This window comes from Loxodonta africana, chromosome 13 (genome assembly GCF_030014295.1).
Source record: "Loxodonta africana isolate mLoxAfr1 chromosome 13, mLoxAfr1.hap2, whole genome shotgun sequence".
Classification (NCBI taxonomy): Eukaryota; Metazoa; Chordata; class Mammalia; order Proboscidea; family Elephantidae; genus Loxodonta; species Loxodonta africana.
In genome coordinates this window covers 41,696,787-41,718,910 of record NC_087354.1, presented here as the reverse complement: position 1 = coordinate 41,718,910, position 22,124 = coordinate 41,696,787, and the positions used below count along the sequence as shown (strand labels likewise).

General features: G+C 51.9%; 1 protein-coding gene across 1 annotated transcript in view; it reads left to right on the top strand.

Moving 5' to 3' along the window:
* The window catches only part of CCDC33 (coiled-coil domain containing 33), a 104,814-nt gene that overhangs the window by 19,989 nt on the left and 62,701 nt on the right, over positions 1 to 22,124 (top strand). The window contains exons 3-7 of the mRNA XM_064267279.1: positions 3,315 to 3,448; positions 7,414 to 7,523; positions 9,316 to 9,432; positions 13,282 to 13,373; positions 14,676 to 14,796. Coding sequence (XP_064123349.1) covers positions 3,315 to 3,448; positions 7,414 to 7,523; positions 9,316 to 9,432; positions 13,282 to 13,373; positions 14,676 to 14,796 — 574 coding nt within the window. The remainder of the gene's footprint in view (positions 1 to 3,314; positions 3,449 to 7,413; positions 7,524 to 9,315; positions 9,433 to 13,281; positions 13,374 to 14,675; positions 14,797 to 22,124) is intronic.

Genomic DNA, 22,124 nt, shown 5'->3' with positions numbered 1-22,124 from the left:
GTCTCTAAATTCAGGTGGGATATACTCAAAGTCACACTTTGGCTCTCATGAACTTGTTCTAGTTTTCTTCAGCTTCAGCTTGAACTTGCATATGAGCAATTGATGCTCTGTTCTGCAGTCAGCCCCTGGCCTTGTTTTAACTGATGATACTAAGTCTTTCCATCGTCTCTTCCCACGGTTGTAGTCAATTTGATTCCGGTGTATTCTGTCCAGAGTCACCGCTTATGTTGTTGAAATAAGGTATTTGCAATGAAGAAGTCATTGGTCTTGAAAAATTCTATTATGCTGTCTTTGGCATCATTTCTGTCATCAAGGCCATATTTACCAACTACTGATCCTTCTTCCTTGTTTCCAACTTTCACATTCAATTACCAGTAATTATCAATGCATTCTGATTGCACATTTGATCAATTTCAGACTGCAAAAGCTGGTAAAAATCTTCAATTTCTTCATCTTTGGACTTAGTGGTTGGTGCATAAATTTGAATAATAGCCATATTAACTAGCCTTCCTTGTAGGCCTATGGATATTATCCTATCACTGACAGCGTTGTACTTCAGGATAGATCTTGAAATGTTCTTTTCGACAATCAGTGCGATGGCATTCCTCTTCATGTTGTCATTCCTGGCATCTAGACCATATGATTGTATGATTCAAAATGGCCAATTCCAGTCCATTTCAGCTCACTAATGCCCAGGATATCAATCTTTATGCGTTCCATTTCATTTTTGACCATTTCCAATTTTCCTAGATTCGTACTTTGTACATCCCACTTTCCTATTATTAATGGATGTTTGCAGCTGTTTCTTCTCATTTTGAGTCATGCCACATCAGCAAATGAAAGTCCCGAAAGCTTGACTCCATCTACATAATTAAGGTCGACTCTACTTTGAGGAGGCAGCTCTTCCCCATTCGTATTTTGAGTGCCTTCCAACCTCATCTTCCAGCAGTATATCAGACAATGTTCGACTGCTATTCATAAGGTTTTCACTGGCTACTTCTTTTCAGAAGTAGACCTCCAGGTTCTTCTTCCTAGTCTGTCTTAGTCTGGAAGCTCAGCTGAAATCTGTCTGTGATGTGTGGCCCTGCTGGTATTTGAATACTGGTGGCATAGCTTCCAGTATCACAGCAACATGCAAGCCCCACAGTATGATAAACTGACAGATGCATGGGGGCCCTCTGAGGTAGGCACCATTTATAGAGCAGTAAACTGAGGCTCACAGAGGGGACCTATCCAAGAGATAATCATGGTCTCAAATCCAGTTCTATGTGACCCCAAAGGTGGTACTATTTCTAGAACTCCACGCCTTCATCACAGCTGTCAGAGACCTCCACTGTAGACTTGTACAGAGTCAGGTTCAAGATGGGGAGAAACAGGCCAAGGGTAAGGGGGCAGGTTGTGAAAGGGCAGGCACTGAGGCCAAGATCTTTAGTGCTTTGGGGTAATAACAAAACATAAAAATATAAAAAACCCAAACCCTTTGCCATTGAGTCAATTCTGACTCATAGTGAAACTATAGGACACAGTAGAACTGTCCCATAGGGTTTCTAAGGGGCGGCTGGTGGATTCGAACTGTCAACCTATTTTGGTTAGCTGTAGCTCTTAACCACTGCACCACTAGGTCTCCTTTGGTGTAATAAAAACCCAAAACGAAACTCAGTGGTGTCGAGTCGATTCTGGCTCATAGTGACCCTATAGGACAGAGTAGAACTGCCCCATAGAGTTTCCAAGGAGCGCCTGGCGGATTTGAACTGCCGACCCTTTGGTTAGCAGCCGTAGCACTTAACCACTATGCCACCAGGGTTTAATAAATGTTAATAATAATGATGGTGGTGGTGGTGGTGATTAATGCATTCATGGTGCTTAACAATGCGTCTGGCCCTTTATACATATTCATTCACTTCATTTCTATAAGAAACCTGCTGAATGGGAACTATTATTGCCCCCATTTTACAGATTAAAAAAAAAGACACAGTGAGGTTGTGTAACTTGCCCAAAGTCACACAGCCAGTAAGGAGTAGAACTGGGATGTGACACCTAGGTGTTCTGACTCCAGGGTCCCTGTTATAATCAATATACCACACTGCCCCTCAGAGTCAAAATAGAGGGGGAATCATCAGTTGACCCCTGGAGCTTGGAGGCAGGTCTCCCACGAGAAATGTCATCCACAGGAGCAGGGCTGGGTTGGGTGGGGATCAAGGAGCAGGCGGCAGCGTCACTTCCATCCAGAGGACACAGAAAGCAATGAGGGCCAGGGGGCCCCAAAGGGCTTCCTGGAGGAGAGGCACAAGCTGGGCTGGTAAGGCTAACACACAGGGGCTTGTCTGCTCCTACACTCCCTTTGGGGGCTTGTGGGGGCCTTTAGGGGTGGGGCTAAGGGCTGGTGAGGACACCTCTCTGTTTCCCACACCAGGGTTGCGCTTGTGCATGAGCCCCCCCATCCCCAAGTGTGTGGCTCAGCCCCCCGACAGACTGTCTGGGATGATCCCTCCTCCCCACTGGATTGCTGCAGTTAATGAATGTAACAACACCTTTTACTGCCTCGGCATGATCACCTCTCCAACAGAAGTATTAACTCTTTCACTGAGCTGTTTAATGGCTCCATCTCAGTGGCACTTATCCCCATATCTGTGGGGTGCTCCAGGATACAGAGGGCCCAAGCTCATGCCTCCCCCAACAGCCTCACTCTGCATGGTCTGTGAGTTCTTGAGGGTTGGAAACCCCTCACCACCATGCAGCCCTGTGCCCAGCCCCTGTGCCCAGCCCAGGGCCTGTACACAGTGGGCACTGCAGAAGGCAGCAGCAGGTGTGTGCTCTGTAAAAAGGCACACAGCTGGGGGGGGGGGAGGGGTGGCGGCGCTTGGGAATCCAGACCAGAATCTTAGGGAAGTGAAGGTCAAGAGAGAGGACAGCCAGGCACAGGACACCACCCACTGAGCAGAATCCAAAGAGGATAGGGAGGGGATATTGGCAGGCAGGTGGGCTGATGTTGGAGAGCCCTCCCCTGGCAGGAGCAGAAAGTCAGACAGGCCAGGCATCTACTACCACCCTTGCTCTTGCCTGGGGCCTGTGCGGCCTGAGTCCAGGTGACAGTCTCTGTAGGCAGGAAGCAAGACAGTGTGGTCACCTGGGCAGGCAGTACAGCTAAGGAGAGAGGCCTGGGGTCCCCTGGGCCTGCGTGACAGGATTGTTCGTGCCAGGAAGCTCGGTCCATCCTTTGCTTAAGATTCATGGACAGTGAAGTCTGAGGGTGGGGTGGGGGAGCATCAGGCAGAACACGCTCTCTGACTCACCCCTGCCCATCCCCTCCCTAGGAAAACCACATCCGAGGACTCACAGAGCCAGAACTCCAAGGCAGTTACGTCTGTGACCTCGGAGCCCACCAGAGCCCCCATCTGGGGGGACACGGTGAAAGTAGAGATCGAAGCTGAGGACGCTGGGCGAGAAGGTGAGGCTGGGGGCTGAGTGGGGGTGATTGTATAGGACAGGAGGTGTGACCCAGAGAAGCACTTAGGAGAGTGACAGAACCACACCACTGCTCAGCTGGAAGCAAGCTGAACACTTCCTTGGGCTCAGTTAAAAGCATTTTACAGGAAAAAAAAAAAAAAAATCGTAATCCTGTCATGCCTCATCTCCCCAGTCTGCTCAAAAAATGAGTTGTTCCACATAAATGAATTTTCCAGACAACGAAAGCTTATCTTTCTTTATGACTGTTGTTATTATTTTCACGGTTGTTATCACTGCCGTCTCCCGCTGCAGCGTCACTTTACAGCTGCCTAGCATATCCTCACGCATCGTCCTTGCAGAGGCCCAACCTCCCAGGAGGAGCAGTGCTGCTCCATTGCTTGGATGAGCAAATTGAGGTGCAGGGAATCTAAAGAACTTGCTCAAGTTCGAGTGGTCAGTAAGCAGAAGGCCTAGGACTCAGCGTTACATGGTCTCGCAAAAGTCCAGTGCTCTCTCTGCCTCAATTTTTTTTCTTATGTTTTAAAAAATGTCCTTAGACTGGATCCTTATCCCTGCCTAGGCCTCCCCGGGGCAGTGCCACCATCAGAGAGGAGTGTCCCAGGGCTTCCCAAGGGTTGGGGCCAGCTCTTGTAGAAAGCACTTAGCAGCTCTCCCCATCTGCCCCCAGGAAGCCCTATCAGCCCCCTAGTTTTGGCAAATTGTCTCCTGGGCATTGGTAGGCAATTTCGATGGTTCAAGGCAGGGCTTAGACTGAACCCCCAGGCACCCGTGTACATGCACACACATGCACACACTTGTATTTTCACACCATGGGCCAATCTGGTTTCTACTTCTAGGCAAGAGCTTGGGCTGGGCACAGGAGTACTAGCTGGCTGGTGCCGGGGCTGCTGGGGCTGCTGGCACTGTCAGCACAGACCCCAGAGGTGCCCAGGACGTTTCTGGCTTTATGTGGTCAGAAGGACCTCCATCTCCCTCCTTGCAGGTGGCCCCCTCCCTGAGAGAAGAGGCTCTGCCCCTCCCCTTGAACAGTACCCATTGCCGTGGAGTCGATTCCGACTCATATAAAAAAAAAAAAAAATCTTGCTGAGGCCTTGGGCACGACTCTTCATTCACCTCACAAAGAGCAAAATGCTAGAGGCTGTGGGAATCGGAGGAGGGAGAAGGAAGGGGGACATGGATAAAAGGGGAAGAAGCTAGCTCTAGGTCAAGCTAGAGAATTATTTCTCTCTGCCTCTAAAGGGGGATAGGTGGAACTGTCGGAATGGTTTGAGAAAATGCAAAAGAGGAAGAAAAATTGACCTAGGATCTCATGCAAATGCATGTGTGAGCCTGTGTAAGCATGTCTGTGGTTGCCAGCATACCGGTCCCTGTATACGTGTGGACGCTGTGTGTGAGTACACGCTTGTGTCTGTGCCTATCAGCATGCGTGTCTTTGTGCAGGTGTGTACTGGTGTGTCTGGCTGCAACCGTGTGTTGAGCATGTGCTTCGAAGTGTCTGGGTGGTGGTGTGTGCCCGCCTGTGCGAGAGTACATGTAGTATGTGTGTTGTTTTTGTGTGTGTGTAACATGCATGTGCATTTGTGTGGCTGATGGGAAGTTGGGGTTGTGGTGAGTGGACCTGGGCTGGGATCCTCCCCTGGACTCTACATTCCTGGGGTGACTAGAGGAAAGAGTGTGATGAAGTCAATGGCCTTGGGGTCCATCTACAGCAGAGACTGGGGCAGAAGGAATGGGAGAATGAGGACGCCTCCTGGGCAGACAGGGAATATTGGCAGGCCCCTCTGTGCAGACTGAAGTAGCTGGATGCCTGTTGGAACCTGCTTGGAACCGGTTGCTGTGGTGATGTCTGTGGTAGGAGGTGGGGGAGGCGGGGGCCAGGCCAAGAGGCGGGGGAAGGGTGGGCGGAAGCATAAGGAAGTGTTAATGAAAAGCAAAGGGGAGTTTCAGACCCCGTGTCGGGCCAAAGCAGGCAGGCGCCAGAAATGGCTTGTTGGCCACACAGAGGGAGCAGCAGGAGGCTGGAGGGGCACAACGCCCAGAGAAGAAGCTGATGAAGCATGTTTGTAGCATGGAGACAGCAGGGTGGGGTGGAGGCAGGGAGGGGCTGTCCATCCCCCAATTATAGCTCATCTGCTGATGGAGGGGGGCAGATAACGCAGGGCACTCACCTCTTGCCCAGCCTATGCGAATCTCAGCCAGGTTTGGGGACTCAGGGCCCATGGGGAGTGGGACGAAAGACTGCAGCCTCCACAGCTAGTCTTGTGGCTTTGGCTGGGAGCAGTGGAGTACCCCGGCTGAGTTTCCTCAGGTCCGCTGGGGGCTGGTGGGTGTGGGCGGGGCTACAGAGAATTAACAAGGAGGAAAATAGTGACAGCCGCAAGGAACATTGGCACAAAATTTTATAGCTTGAAAACCACACTCCCATCCCTACCACAATCCTAGGAGAAAGACAAGGATTTTCTTTTTTAAGGTATTAACGTTTTTCAGAGCAGGAAGATAAGGAGCAGGTTCAGCGACTTGCTAAAGGTCACAGAGCAAGTTGGTGTCTTGATACTAGGACCAAGTCCCTCGCCTTACCCTACTTCCTTCAAGCCAACCCAAGAACTTTTGCTGCCCACCCCTTTCCTTTGAGCATGGATCCCACATGGCCAGCTCTTGATGGGCCTTGTCAAGTATCTTTCCCTTTCTGTGCCTCCGGGGTAGCTGGAGGAGGTGGGGAAAAGGAACAGTGTTTAGCGGGACCCTCAGTTTCCTTCTATACCCCCAGGTCCAAATGACCCATCCTCATGTCCACATGACTCACCCGGGTCCAAGTGACTCAGAACCAAGGGGAACCCAGCCTGCCGAGTGTTTTAGGGCCGGCAGCTGTTCCTGGTGCTGAAATGCCGTGGGCTCCAAGAGAGACAGAGGGGAGCCCTCTTCCTCATCCTGCCTTTCAGGTTCTTTTCTAACTCCTTTTCTTTCTGTCTCTTTTCCCCCTCCCTCATCTCTCCTCCAACCTTCCTTTCCTTCCCTCCCCCATCTCTTCTTCTTCCTCAAGTCACAGACTTCCAGAGTGGGAAGAAGCCTCAGGGTCACCAAATCCAGCCTCTCCCACCAGCCATTTACTAGCTGTGTGATGTTGATCAAGTTCCGTATACAACCCCTCTCAGCTCCAGTCGACATGCTTTAAAAACAGATACTGATAATACATATTCTAGGGGTTGTGCCAAAGGTTTATCAAAATAATGGCTGAGGAGTGCCCAACCCCATACCTAGCACACAGAAGGTGCCCACTGTGTAGTACCACCATGATTATTTCCTAGTCATTGGTGTTTTCCTTAGAATTCATCCCAAAATTTATACCTTTTAATGACAAATATGATCTCTTTGGAGAGAGTTTACTAAGATTGCATTTTTCTTAGCTTTTTTAGACTAGTTTTCAATTATTTGGAGTGTTTTTATCGACAAAGGATTTTTTTGGCAGATCACTTTTTCTTACTGAGCCTCAGCTTCCCCATATGCAACATGTAGGAGATAATCCCTCCCTTCCTGCCCGATGACCTGGTGAGGGTGCATGTGACCAGAAGATGGGACCTTCTTACTGGGAAGGGGTATTCTTCCTGCTTGCATGTGTATCACTGTGTGGGCAAATGTGTGTATTGCCATGGGTGGTTGGGCTTAGTTCTACGTGTGTCCATTCCTGGGTTGGCAGCTTCTGGTCTACAGGAGACAATTGCGTATTTGGGCCCTAATAGCATCTAGCACGGGGTCTTGTGGGGCTGTGTCTCCACTCATCTGCACATGCACTTGTGTGTCCCACATGTGTGCATGTATGTTGATTCCTCAGTGTGGCCCCCAAGCTCCTGCTGTCAGTAATGTCTATTACCTCTCACTATCTCACCTCCCTGGGAGGGAAGGTGGTCATCTAAGCCTTGTCTTGACTCTGCCCACTTCTGTCTCCAGATGTGGTGCTCAAGGTGGTGGACAACAAAAAGAAAGAGGAGCTGCTGTCCTACCAAATCCCCATCAAGTACCTGCGTGTCTTCCACCCCTACCACTTTGAACTGGTGAAGGTGAGTCAGAAACCCAGGCTTGGTGGCCACATGGGCCTGGGGCAGGTGGGCAGAAAGCTGGTAGGAACCACCTTGCTGCCTCCAGCTCTTCCCAAGAGTAGCTCTGGGCATCCCATGCTCACCTCTCATTATGGAATGCTTTCCACAAGAATTTGGAATTCTGTAGATTCATTTCCATAAAGCAGCCCATTGGACAGCTACCACGTTAAATGAATGCACCGATTAAAGATGTATTCTGATTTCATATATGCTGAAAGACATGAGTATATCCCAAATCTGAAGAAACACAGTATTTACCAAGTACCCACTATGGTCCAGGTCCTGTGCTAGACACCTTTCTCACTAGCTCTAATCCTCCAGGTGAATTATGTCTTGCGTACAGAGGCCTGAGGGCTTGGGGAAAGGAGTCCTCTCATCCTGGGTCACAGAGCTAGTGAGTGGCAGAGTCAAGGGGGAACCCAGGTCACTCTGTCTCCCACACACTGCCTGGGCAGGAGGAAGGCCCAGGAAAGTTGGAGTATGTGAGAGATAAAGTGTTCCCTGGTATGCACCCCCATAGTGGGAAACTGGGGGTGACCCTGAGGTGGGAAGGCCTCAAGGCCCCTCGGTCCATGGTTTGAACCTCCCAGACTAGCTCTGCCTCCTGGCTCCCCTACCTAGCACTGATTACTGGAATAAGGGAAAATTCACCCTTTCATTGCTTAAGTGCTCATTAGGCACCTACTGTGTGCCAGGCACTGGGTCAGAAATGAGCAGAAGCACCGCTTTTCCCTTCCCTACATGCACTCCAGACCCCTATAGTGGTTTAGAGAAAAGAGCAACCTAAAGTCAGATTGTCCAGACTCATACCCCATGTCTGCTGCTTACCGGCTGGGTGGCCATAAGACCAGTTGCTGCTAAGTTGTGTCCGACTCATGGTGACCTCATATGTGTCACAGGAAAACTGTGCTCAAAAGGGTTTCAATGGCTAATTTTTTGGAAGTAGATCACCAGGCCTTTCTTCCGACGTGCCTCTGGGTGAACTCGAACCTCCAAACTTCCGTATAGCAGCTGAGAACATTAACCCTTTGTGCCACCCAGGGACTCCGATATCCACAGGAAACTGCTTAATCCCCCAGGCCTCCATTCCCCATGAGCAAAATGGAGACAACATACCTTGTAGCATGGTCATTTGAAGGATCAAATGCAACACTGGGTATAAAGCAACCAGCAGGCTGCCTGGCAGGTAGCAGGTGCTCTGTTTGGGTTTATTCCCTTCTTCCCTGTCTCCCCCCAAGCCGTGTCACAGACCTTTCCCTACAACTCTTAGTTTAGTCACGACCCAGGGATCTTTACCTTCCCTAGATCCCAAAGGGAACCCCAGGTGCACCTGACAGAACCTAGAGTGGCTTCAGGATGGGGCACCCAGCAGACTGGCAAGCGAAGGTCCAGAAAGATCAGTGAGCTACGCTGGGAGACACAGCACTTGAGCATAATCCTGGCAGCATTGCCGAGGCCTCCCAGCCCTCAGTCTACTTACACTCCAGGTCTTGTTATCACATCTTTACAAAGACAGCAGGCAGGCCTACAGTGGTCCTTGTGAGGGCGATGAAATATTCCAATAGAAAAGGAAAGATTTATTATATTGATCTCCTTGGAAGGGCTCACAGGGACAATGAGCTTTAATTATCAGCTTGGAGCCCCAGTGGAGCAATGCCAAACGATTGTCTGCAGAAGGGTTGGATTTATGGCCAGGGTCGGCCCTCTCCACTCTCGCCTTCTTATGTGTCTTCTTCCTCCACCCTGTCCCCAGCCCACCCCATCTGGGAAATCTGATGAAGCCATTTCCAAGACCCAACTGTTCGCAACAGTCGTTCGGAAGGGCAGCTTCATCCCCCGCTACATTGGCTGCAAGCACACAGCTCTGGAGGTACTGTGACTGGGGGACCTGGGAGGGGTAGGGTAGAATGGAAAGGAGACTAAGCTTTAAGCAGACCCTGTGCCCTGTCTTTGACCTCCTCTGCCTGGCCTGATGGTGTGGAAATGGGGTGTCTGGGGAAGAAATGAAGAAGCAACTGAGCCTTTCAAAAGAAGTAGTTTGCAGACAAGCCCTGGGATGGCAGGGATGAGAGGGACGATGATGGGTGATGCCTAATGTTTTCCAGAGCTTTCCAGGCACACAGCCCTGCCCTAGCCTTTCCTTTCCGCTCTGTCCTTGGAAGTGAGAGGAAAGGCACCTCACCACAGCTGTGCTGCTCCCATCTGTCCCCCATGCTGCAGGGAGAGTGGGAGGCTCCCCCAGCCCACTGTCTCCCTGAATCTCCTCGGCGGAGCCCTGTGCTTCCCACTTGGCCCACAGTCCTGGCTGTTTTCTATCCCCTCCTCTCCCTCCTGGGGTAGTGACCCCTGACCTAGGGCCTAGGTCCCCCAAGCAATAATTTTAGGGCCTCTCCCACCTTTTCTTGAATCCCATTTCTAAAGAGGTTTGACAGGCCTGCTGATTTGGTATTCATTCATTCAAGAACCATTCTTCGGGTCTAACTTCCACATACAACCCCCTTACTCCCACTCCTAGGCCTTTCGGCAGCCTCAGGAGGGACTGGGAATGCTACAGGTAGACATGGTCCGAGGACCTGGCCCCCTCCCTTTTCCCCCCAGTCTTCAAACTGCCCAGGGCTATAATCAGGGTGGGAGCCAGTAGGGTCCAAGCTCTAGGCTTCCCCTGCCCCACGATGGCCAACCTGATCCTCCCCTGAGCCCTGTGAAGCTGGTAGGACAAGAACTGTCCTTTAGCCCCATTTCACAGCTGGGGACACTGAGACCCAAGGGAAGCCTAGAGCTCCTGGCTCACATCTGCTTCCCCACAGTGAGCCCTCAGATGCCAGCATGTGTCATGTCCTTGCCTAAGGACAGCCAGCATCTCTCACGGACACAGAACCAGGAAGAGTGGCAACAGCTTGGTCTTTCTGTCCCTAAGCCAAACCCCACAGGGAGGGGCCACATCCCCAAGACCCAAACAGAACCTTAGGTCTGCAGAGGGGCAGCTGTGTCTTGCCCCACCCCACTCCCAGCCCCCTGACTTACCTGGTAAGAGGTGCGGAACACAGACCCAGAAGTCTGGGCCTCCCTGTACCCCAGCACCCCTCCCACTCCCTTGCCCACCACCACGCCCCAGCACAGATGCCTCCCTGTTCTGTCAGGGTGTACAGCCTGTGAGTGATGTCTGCTCTGACGGCAGGCAGGCCAGCACAGCGGGGGATAAAATTGCTTCTTCTGTTACTCACTGAGCTCTGTCACCAGCGGGTGTACTTGGGTAGCTGTCTCATTCACACCTGATCAGTGTCAACACAGAACAGATGTAAATTAGCACCCCACTGCCCACTGTACATCTCAGAGCCCCCTCCCAGCCCTTATACTTGTTTGAGCCCCTTGAGCCATAGAGCCCAATAGCTCTCCAGAAAATTCCTCAGGCTCAGATCCTTACCCCCACCCAAAGTTTGAAATTCCAACATTAGAGATTTATCCCTTTGAAACTCGTGAAGGGACTTCAGTCTTCAGAGGCCCCAGTAGGGTCTGAAGTGCCTTGAAAACCAGTTGCCATCAAGATGACTCCAAATCATGGCGACCCCATGCGTGTCAGAGAAGAACTGTGCTCCACAGGGTTTATAATGACTGACTTTTTGGAAGTAGATCACCAGGCTTTTCTTCTAAGGCACCTCTGCGTGGACTTGAACCTCCAGTAATTTACCCAAGTTAACCATTTGTACCACCCAAGACTCCAAAACATCTTAAGAACTGTTTTACGCCCTGATCAGTCCACACCTGTGTTGGGTTAGCTGGCAATCAACTTTGGGAGGTGCTAAGGAAGAAGAGGAAAAAGAGAGGGTATCCAGGATAATCTTTGCTCCTGGGCCCTCTCCTCCCACGAAAGTTAGAGTTGGAAGGACTGGGGAGATTATGGTCTAACTCTGAGTGTACAAGTTGGGGAAGCTGAGGCCTGGAGTGGAGCAAGGATTGGCCAAGGTCACACAGTGATCAAGCTGGAGAGTGTGAGGTAGCAGCCAAGCTGGAGTAGACCTGGCAGGGCCTCTCCCATCACAGGTGTGCCAGAGGCGTAGCACCTCATTTGTGTCCAGGGCTCTGGCCCTTTCCTCTTCCTGCTTTTCTTTCTTTCCATCAGCACCATGGAATTAAGATGCCCTGCCCATCCTCCAAGATCAGCTCAGCCCCAGACTCTCCCTGTCTCCTCCCCCTCCCATGTCTCTATGCATCTCTTTTTCACATTCAGAAACACACAATCTCCCCTATTCTCCCTTTTCTCTCATTGATATTACACTCATCTATCCCACAAACAAATTCTGAGCTCCCATTATATTATGTGCCAAGCACTTTTGCTAAAAGTTAAGGATAACAGTGGTGAATTGGGCAGATTTGGTCTCTGCCCATGTGAAGGCTTGAGATCTAGTCAAATGGACAGAAAAGAAACAAGAAATAAATGATAATAATCACAAGCTATAGTGATTAGTGCTGTGGGGGAGACTGTTCAGGGGCTGAGAGAGGAAGAATGGGTGGCGGTTACTTAGCAAGAGTGATCAAGGATGGTCCCTCAGAGGTGGTGGCACTTAAGCTAAAGGATGAGAAGGAGCCAGCCATGGAGAGGGGGGGATCAGCACGTGCCTCCCCTGAGGCAGAAAGGAGCTGGGCATGCTGCAAGAGTGGGAGGAAAAGAGGCTGGCACACAAAAAGGGGGCTGGGGAGCTGGTGGAAGTGGGGGCCAGGAGCCAGAAGTTCAGTAGCTCTTGGGATGGCAGTGGAGATGGATGGGCATGGAATCTATGTCTTCTCCCCCTACCTTCCCAATGCCTAGCCCAGGGCCTAGAGCAGAAGGTCAGTGAGTGTCAGAACAAAGCTTTGGGCTCCCATTCCCTGGGGAAGTTGCCCACTTATCCTGCTCTGCCCCTCCTCACAACTGCCTCCTGCCGGGAGCCCCTCCTCTGCCCTAGTGTTTGCTGGTGCCCCCTGAAAGCTTGGCCAGTAGAAGTCCGGAAAAGAAGACATTGAGGGCTGGGGTGCAGAGAGGTCCTTAGGAAGAACAGAGGATTGAAAGCTCATTGGAGTGTGGTAACAAAGACGACTAGGATTTGATGAAGCAAGGGGAGCACAGAGTGCTGATGTTTGCAACTTCACTCCAAGCCACCAGCATTTGCTGGGAAAGCTCTGCTATGAGATAGGCACCATGACAGGCACCAAGGGGGTCCAGGGGAACCTCAGCCATGATCGGAGACCTCAGGAAGCCCAGTGTGGTTGGAGAAATCAGATCTGGGGCTTGCCTTCACAGTTTACAAAGTCTTCTCACAGCAATCAACTCAGAGACACCTCACGACCCTGGGAGGGAGCCAGAACAAGAATTTTCGGCCCTGTTTAATTGACAGAAACAGGGTAGCCAGGACTACCCCTACCCCAGGAGCTGGGATGAAAACACAGCTCTTCTGACCTCCTACCTAGCCCCGGTCTTTTATCCCACATCCCCTCCCTAAGAAAAGCTGGCGTAAGAGAGCCACTATTGAATCACAGGATGGAAAACCAAAGGGCATGGCCTCAGCCAGGCAAAGAAGGCTTCCTGGAGTCAGATAGCCTTGAACAAAGACAGAACCAAGTGCAGCAGGGAGAGGAAAGAGCAGGAGCAAAGGTGTTAGGCAGGGATGAGCCATCGCTGGGGAAGAAAGATGGCAGGTGGGGTAGCTGTGTCGCTGAGTTTACCTGCCTCTTCTCTTCCCAGGTCTTTCTCCGGGGAGTCAATGAGCCCCTGGCCAACAACACTAGCCCCATGGTGGTGATTGCCCGAGTGGTTCCCAACTACAAGGAGTTTAAGTAAGTGGGGCCCAGATGGGCATGGACAAGGAAGGAGAGGAGGGCAGAGGACAGAGGAGGGGAAGAGGCTGTCATTGTTGCTGCAGGCTGTGATTCTAGGAGCCCTGGAAACCTCCCCTCTCCCCAAGGCCCTTCAAACCTCCCCAGTGGGTCTGAGGTCCCAGTAAGCTCCTTGAAGCAGACAGTGCCTTTCTTTCCACAGGGAGAGTAGAGGCTCCTAGAAAGGGACAGCTCAGGCATCTCCTGAATGCAGGCTGGGGGTGGGGGAGTGGGGTCCTGAGTGTCTGCAGCAGGCCTGAAGAGCTGAGAGAAGCCAGTGTGTGGAGGAGGAGGGGGATCCCCAACCCCTGCCCATAGGCAACTCAGCCCTTCCAAATCTGCCTGCCCATCCATCCCCACCTTGACAGCCCCCTCCCGCCCAGGTCAGGGCCACAGGCTCCAGACTGTGGCTTTCCCCAAAGGAGGAGGCCCAAGGGTCATCTGAGAAACATATCCTTTAGCCCTGCCTAGGCGTGCCCTCCCTCACCCTCCTGGAGGCCCCTGGCTCCAGGCCCAACATGTCCCACTGCTCCCCCAGACCTCCTTCTGGGCTTGTTGCATTCACAGTTCTCAGGAGGAGATTTGGGCTAGTTTTGCCACTGGAGGCAGTAGGGGCAGGGGGTCCCCAACGGACATGTGCACCCTAGAACAGCACCATCTCCTGGGAGGGCAGGTGTCTGTCTCTGTCATTTCCAGTGATATCGATGGCTCAAAAGGACTCCCTGACTCCTCTGCACTGCCTGTGGTATTCCTAGGACCTGTGAACCCTCCTTGCTTGTTGGAGGGATGAAGATGAGCTCAGCATGTACACACACACGCACACACACACCCTGAATTCCACCCCTGCAGGCTCTCCATGCCCCTGAAGCCTAAACGAGGACTCCCACCATGGGGGCAGTTTATTCTGACAAAGCCTTCCAAAGGGGAGGCAAGAAATTCAAGGCTTATTTTAAAGATGAGGGAGTAGAGGCATTCAGATGTGGCTAAGGCCACAGGGAGTCACAGTGTGTCATGGCTAAAGCCCATCTCCTGACCAAGATGAGATTTCTCATGACTTTGGCCAGCATCAGAAGGACCACAGCCCACCACCTATGCTGCAAGGCCTAGGCCTGAGCTGGATGAGCCACTGGACTCACCTCCACTCTCCCATCAACCTGGTGGCTCCAAAGTTGTAGCCCATGGCTACCAGGCTTGGGCACAGAGTCAAGAATGTTGAGCACCGTGAGCACTCCCTCACTGACCCCTGTCTCCTTGCCTGCGCAGGTTCAGCCAGGTAAACCAGGACCCGGCATCTCTGGGGCTGCCCATCACCCACCTGTCCTTCCCTATCTCATCGGTGATGAACTTCGACGTTCCTCGGGTCAACCAGAATGGATGTCCTCAGGTATAGTTCCTTCCCTCATTCACCCTCTCACTGCTTTATGCTTGTAGTAACTCACCTACTCATTCATTCATCCCCTCACTCACTCAGTCATTCATGGGGCTGTTGAGTATGAGTTTATCGAATCCCACTGCATACCCAGGGCCATGCTTGTCTGTGGTAGGGGGACGCTGTCCTCAGGGAGTCTTGGTCTGGAGAAGATGATATCACACACGTGAAAAAGTTAAACATCAACACAAGGCAACGTAAAACCCAACAACAAGCCAGGAGAGCCTGTCAGAGCTGTAAAAATCAGAGGAGAGAGGGATGTGAAGCTGCGTGATAAAGAAGAGCACCCAGGGACAGGAGTCTTGAATTTTAAATAGGGGCAGGAGAGGTGTAGGGTGATGGAGAACAGCGAGGTCAAAGGTGCAGAGGTGGAAATACATGTGACAAGATACATATCAGGTTGAAGGAGAGGGGTGCATGTTTGTGCATGTGTGTATGGGGAGGAGGGGACATGGCTGGGCCCAGGGGAATGGCCAGAATGACTTCTTACCCTAGCCTGCACTTCAGTGGAAGCTTGCCCCACACGATGGTCCCAACATTCCCAGTGGCCCTAAAGAAGACCGGTGTTCCCAGAAGTCCCTCTTGTTGTCTGTCCAGTATTGCTCGTGTCTGGCATGGCAAAAAGAGAATGAGGCACCCCTCCGGAGACCCAGCCTTCATTTAAAAGCAAAGACGTTTGAAGAAGGCTCAGAGTGATGATGATGGGGAGGGGTGGGACGCAGGGGGACCCTGGGGATGGAGGCTTCAAACTCAAACCAATCCTCCGCCTGATTTCCCCAGAGCCGGCTCACACATGGCCCTGCATTTGCCCAGAAAATTATGAACCAATCAGCAGGCAGTCCCAAGGGGGAGGAGACGCTGCCTGCTTTAATGAGTGTGCCCCTGCCCCACCCCCGGGCCCTTTCTGGCTGCCTTGGCTGCCTAACTAGTCTGGATGGGGGAGGTGCCCCTCAATACAGAGACTTGCCCCAATGCCTTTTGTACATGTGGGACACAGGGCCAGAAGTCCAGCGATGGCAGAACACTTGTTGAAGATCACCCAGCACCATGGCAGCTGGGCCAGGTTGAGAGCTCGCTAGCAGCTGGCATAGAGGTGCCCAGGTGTCAGCTGCTGTGGTACAAGCAAGGGGGTAAAGGGGAAGGAGAGTGGTGGAGTGGGAAAAGGCCCTACCTGAAAGGAGTACCAGTCAGCAGCCCTGGCCTCAGAACTCATACGGACCCCCTGCTCCACCCCTCCCTGAGCTTCAGTCCCCTCATCTCTACAGTTGCTGGGGTGACGGTGGAGTGGTAATTTCTAGAACTTGCCCTTTCTGCTGGAGTCCTGGGTGGTGCACAGTTTGCGCTCGGCTACTAACCTGAAGGTTGGCAGTTCAAGCCCACTCAATAGTGCCATGGAAGAAAGGCCTGGCAATCTGCTTCTATAAAGTTTACAGTCAAGAAAACCCTAAGGAGCACTTCTACTCTGTAACACATTGAGTGGCCATGAGTTGGAATCCACTCAAGGGAAGGGGCTTTTAGGTGTTTGTCCTCTCTGACATCTCGGAATGCTGGGGTTTCCCGCCAGGCGTCCGCTATGCTAAAGCACGGTGGGCGGGCGGAGAGTTTGAGGATCAGGGAGACCTGGGTTTGACCTGTTAAAGAAAAACAGACTTTGATAGGGAGAAGCTATCTTCAGGAAGAAAGAGTATTGGAACAGGGAGCATTTTCTTCACTCAGAAAACTGCAAGCATCTCAAAATCAAACAGAAAAAGGCTTTTCTTTTATAGGGTAGAGAGAGGCATGCAGAGATAAGCAGAATCTTTTGGGAGAAAGCTGGACAGGCGAGGGGAAATGGCCATTCGGTCTGACAGGAAAAGTGTCTCACTGTTGTCAGGTGAGTCCCAGAAGAAGCTGATAAGGGGGCCACGTTCCAGTGTTTTAGTGCTTTCTCAGGCATGAGGGGAAGCCAAGTTCAGAGACCTATAGGAAGGCCTGACTAAAGTTTGGTCAAGACAAAGGAGAGGGTAAGAAATGGGCAGTTGTGAACACTTGGTCAGGCCCAACTCTGAATCTTACAAGCTGTGTGACCTTTAGCAAACTGCTCTTCAGACCTACTGATTTGTACCTTGTCCAGCTGTTGTTGTTCACTGCCCTCAAGTGGGCCCCCAGCTCATGGCAACCCTGATCCTGAGCCATTCCCCTGGTTGGGGACTGGACCGGTGTGATCCATAGGATTTTCAATGGCTGATTTTTCAAAGTGGATCAACAGGTCTATCATCCTGGTCCACCTTAGTTTGCAAGCTCCACTGAAAGATGTTGAAGAGCAAAGATGTCACCTTGAAGGCTAAGGTGTGCCCGACCCAAGCCATGGTATTTTCAATCGCATCATGTGAATGTGAAGGCTGGACAATGAGTAAGGAAGACCGAAGAAGAATTGACGCCTTTGAATTGTGGTGTTGGCGAAGAATATTGAATATACCATGGACTGCCAAAAGAACGAACAAATCTGTCTTGGAAGAAGTGCAGCCAGAATGCTCCTTAGAGGCAAGGATGGCAAGACTCTATTTTACATACTCTGGACATGTCATCAGGAGTGATCGGACCCTGGAGAAGGACATCTTGCTTGGCAGAGTACAGGGTCAACGGGAAAGAGGAAGACCCTCAACAAGGTGGATTGACACAGTGGCTGCAACAATGAGCTCAAGCATAACAATGATTGTGAGGATGGTGCAGGACCAGGCAATGTTTCGTTCTGTTGTACATAGGGTCGCTATGAGTTGGAACCGACTCGACGGCACCTAACAACAACAACTGAAAGGTGTTCAGCATCACAGCAACACCAAGCCTCCACTGATAGACACGCGGTGGCAGCACATGAGGTACGTTGGCCAGGAACGGAACCCGGGTCTCCAGCAAGGAAGACGAGAACTCTACCAATGAACCACCACTGCCCCATCTGGGCTTTTAGGAGAACATAAAGGGAAACCATGTGCAAAGCCTCCAAGACCAGGGTTGAAGTTAAAAAGGTTTCATTCCTTTCAGAATGCACCGCCCCCCGCCCCCAGTGCCAAATGCCCCCACAGAAGCCCACCTCACCATTGCCCTTGTTACCTTTGGCTACAAGTAACAGAAACCCCAACTTGATCAAGTTAAACGCTAAGGATATTTATTGTCACACATCACAAGAAGTCCTGAGGTACGGTGCCACCAGAATTGATTGATTTAGCTCGGCAGCGTCCTTAAGGATCCAGGATTTTTCCAATACCCCGAATTCCCATCCTCAGCTGACCAACAAACAGCTCGTGGGGACAAAACAGAACATTGTGCTGTTCAGGGACTTCCACCTAGATATGACCAAAGTGCTGAGCAAAGAGGACCGCTCTCTCTTTGGCTGTGGGTTTAAAAAAAAAAAAAATTACGAGAAAGTAAAACCCGTCCAGTAGCTGCTCAGCCGACCTCCCATCTAGTCTCATTGGCCAGAATTGGGTCGCATGTACTGCCTGAGCCAATCACTGGGGAGGGGTGAGGCTCCACCTTGCCAGCCTCCATTGCCTGGATAGGAGGAACCGCCAAAGCAAAACCGGTTTCTGTTGACCTTGAGGAAGGGAGGAAGGGAGAGTGGCAGTCATCAGTGTGTGCTTCACTCCTCTTGGAACCTGGTGAAGGTGGCAGAACCTGGAGCTCTGCCCAGTAGAAGGATAGGTTGGCGGAGGTCTGGCTTGACCTGGGGCAGCCTGCTGGGCTTAGGAGTTAGCCCTACCCGGCACCCCACACCTTTGAAGGGGACCATTGCTGACAGGCTGCACCTGTTGGCCTGGCCTTTGACAGAGCTGGGCCTGAGACACACGAAACAAAACTTCTGTGCCCACCATCACCTCCTGTCTAAGGCCCCAGAGCCAGCCTCTTCCTCAGCGCTCAAGTTGCCCTTTTCAATCCCCGCAGACCCTACCTAGTGCTGGCCTCATCCCCTCTCGCCTGGACCATTGTCTCCACTCAGCCCCTCCCATTCATCTGAGCAGCAGGCAGAGCGACCTTGTCCCAATCACTGACAGGGCAAAGCCCCCACCCTCAGCCAGTGCACAAGGCCCCGCCTCCCCCAGCCTCCTGTTTCCCTGCCTGGATTCACACAGGGGTTCTCCACACCCATGCTGCCCTCTCTTATCTCCCAGTTTTCCCCTCCTCTGCATTCTCAGCTCAGAATGGCCTTCCTCTTTCTTATCCACTCCCCTCAGCTCTGAGGGCCTCCCTTCCCCAGATCAGAAGTCATGGTTCCCCTCAGACATCCCAGCTCCCACAACCCACAGCTCCATGCTTAGCCTGTGTAGGGATCATAGGGGCATTTTGTGTGTGTGTGTGTGTGTGTGTGTGTGTGTGTCCTGTCCCCTATCCCCCTGGCAGACTGTGAGCTCCCGAGGAGACACAGGGACTGGCTTTAGCTCCCCTCACCCCCTATGTCCCACAGGCATCTAGCAGACAGAAGTCCCCCAAACAACCTTTGCTTAATTTGCTTAAATTGAACTTTCACCTTCATGGCAAATTATCCAATGTCTCCTTCAACCCTCACAGCCTTCCAAGTCCTGGAGCACAAGGCACCTTCCTGCTGGACAATAAAAAAACCAGGTCCTAGAGAGGGGAAGGGACTGGCAGAAGGCCACACAGCAAGGTTGAGGCAGGCCCAGGACCAGAGCCAGGGGGTCGTAGCTCCAGCCACTATTCTCAGGGTGGCTGGCGCTGTTCAGCAGTGGGTGTGGGTGACCCCCAGGGGAAATGGGAGCGAGGTCTGTGGGCTCATGGACTGAAGGCTCTGTCCCCAGGGAAGGCAAGTCTGCCACAGTGGCTGAGGGTTAATGGCTTTTCTGAAGATCACAGCTATGGGTTAATCACATTCCCTAATTCCACAGCCCGATGTGGCCTTTTCCATTAGCATCAGCAAGCAATGGTTCCCCCACCCCACCTGCACACATCAGCCACCACCACCATCACCGGGGCCCTGGCATCAGACTCTGCAGGTTGTTTAACCTTGGTCCCTCCCCTCCCACCAACAGACAGACAGACAGAAACACACACACATACACACAAGAACAAGAGAGAAAGAAAGAGAGACAGACAGACACGGAGGGAGGGAGGGGGAGAGAGAGAGACCCCCCACCATCCTCAATTCTGGCCAAGATCCGAAGGGATCTTTTCTGGGGGACTCATCCTGGGAAACCATTCCGGGAAGGGCTGTCCCTCGCTGGGCAGGCACTCACCACCTCCTGCTTTGTAGTCTCCATCTAGACATTAGCAGGTCCCAGAGATGACAGCAGCATCCATTAGTGAGCCTCTTCCAGGGGGAAAAGCCAGGGATCAGCAACCCTGGACTGAGTCACAGGTCCTTCTTGAGCTCCCCATTGCCTGGCAGGTGGTCCAAGCCACGTAGATGCTTCACTGGCACCCAGATATGGAACCTGGAAAATGAGGTGGCTCTGGGATGGGATGGTTTGGGAATCCTCCCCGAAAGGTAACTCCCAACCCCTACAGAACCCAGAACAGCTTCTCTGCTCTGACCTGCTCCCAGGGACACTCCCAGCACCCCAATTACTGCCCCCGTGTTCTGGCCCCCCAGCTCCAAAGTGACTGCAACCTATCTTCCCCAGCGGCAGGGCAGACACAGCTGAGCCTTAGGCTGGGCCTTGGAAACCCCAGGCAAGCACATTAGTGTGACAGGCATCAGGGCCCTGCCACCACGGGGGGAGTGGACTCACACTGGTATTTCACAATCCCACATCAATAACTCCCAGAGCTGGCGGTGCATTTGTGCTGACCTTTTAGAGCAATGACTGATTCCCGCAGGGCAGCAGGAGGTGGGAGCAGCCGCCACTGTTGCTGACAGCTCCTCGGCTGGGGGCAGAGAGAAGACTTGGGGAGGCTGTGCTATTGGCCCCCCGGTCCCTCCGCATTGTGCTGGTTCCAGGCAGGGCTGCCTGCTGGGAGTTATAGGCAGAGGTGGACCATATCTTCTAGTCCCCACTATCCCCTCTCCAGCCCTGCAGATCCTGAACCTCCACCTGGAGAACCTTCTCATTCCAGGGGTCCTCTGCACAGGCCATGCTGGCCCCACCTCCGTGCTTGGGCATGTGCTGTTTTCCCACCCAGGAGATCTTTCCCCCTCCACCCAGCCAAATCTGCCTTCAGAGTTTCCCTCTGGTCCTGCCTCCATCAAGAAGGCTTTTCTGACCACCCTCAGGAATGTCTCCTAGAGTCCTCTTATTTGGGGGCCATAGTTAATATTGAGGAGCACTGGTGGTGCAGTGGTTAAGCACTTGGCTGCTAACCAAAAGGTCAGCAGTTTGAACCCACCAGTTTCTCTGGGGGAGAAAGACCTGGCAAACTGCTTCCATAAAAATTACAGTCTAGGAAATCCTATGGGGCACTTCTACTCTCATATAGGGTTGCTATGAATTGGAATCAACTCAATGGCACTCAACAACAGTGAGAGTTAACAGTCTTGTTTAGTTGTTAAAATACTACCCGTGTGCACTCAGTGTGCCATCAAGTCCCCTGAATGCTTGACACACTGCTACACAGACACACTGAGGCTCAGGTCTGAAGGACTATTGGGCCTTCTGACAGGGGCTGGGCAGCCTGCATGGGGCAGAGGGGAGCTGGTAGCAGGGGTAGAGCCGTGTCAAATTTGGTATCCGTGACACCACCAGCCATGGGTGTGGACATTGGTGTGGCTCTTCAGGGAAACAATTTACCAGTAATGAGTCAAGTGTCTTAAAATATGCATGTCCTTTAGCTCAGCAATTCCATTTTAGGTACTTGTACTAAGGAAATAGGGAGTCCTGGTGGCACAAATGGTTACGTGCTTGGATGCTAAATGAAGAGTCAGTGGTTTGAACCCACCCAGTGGCTCTTCAGGAGAAAGACCTGGCAGTGTCCTCCGGTAAAGATTACAGCCTAGAAAACCCAATGGGACAGTTCTGCTCTGTCACATGGAGTCTCTATGAATCCAAAATTGACTCGACAGCACCTAACAACGACAACACTAAAGGAATAATTTGAGATATGGAGATGCGTGTGAAAGTATGTTCAACGCAGAGTTATTTATTACAGGAGAATATGACAAGAGACAAACCAGGGCACTTAGACATAATGGAATATTCTGCAGCTACACGGAGTTCCTAGTGGTGTAAATGGCTAATGCGCTTGGCTGCTAACTGAAAGGTTGGAAGCTGGAGTTTACCCAGAGATGGCTTGGAAGAAAGTCCTGGCTATCTGTTTCCAAAAAACCAACCATTGAAAATCTTATGAAAACCATT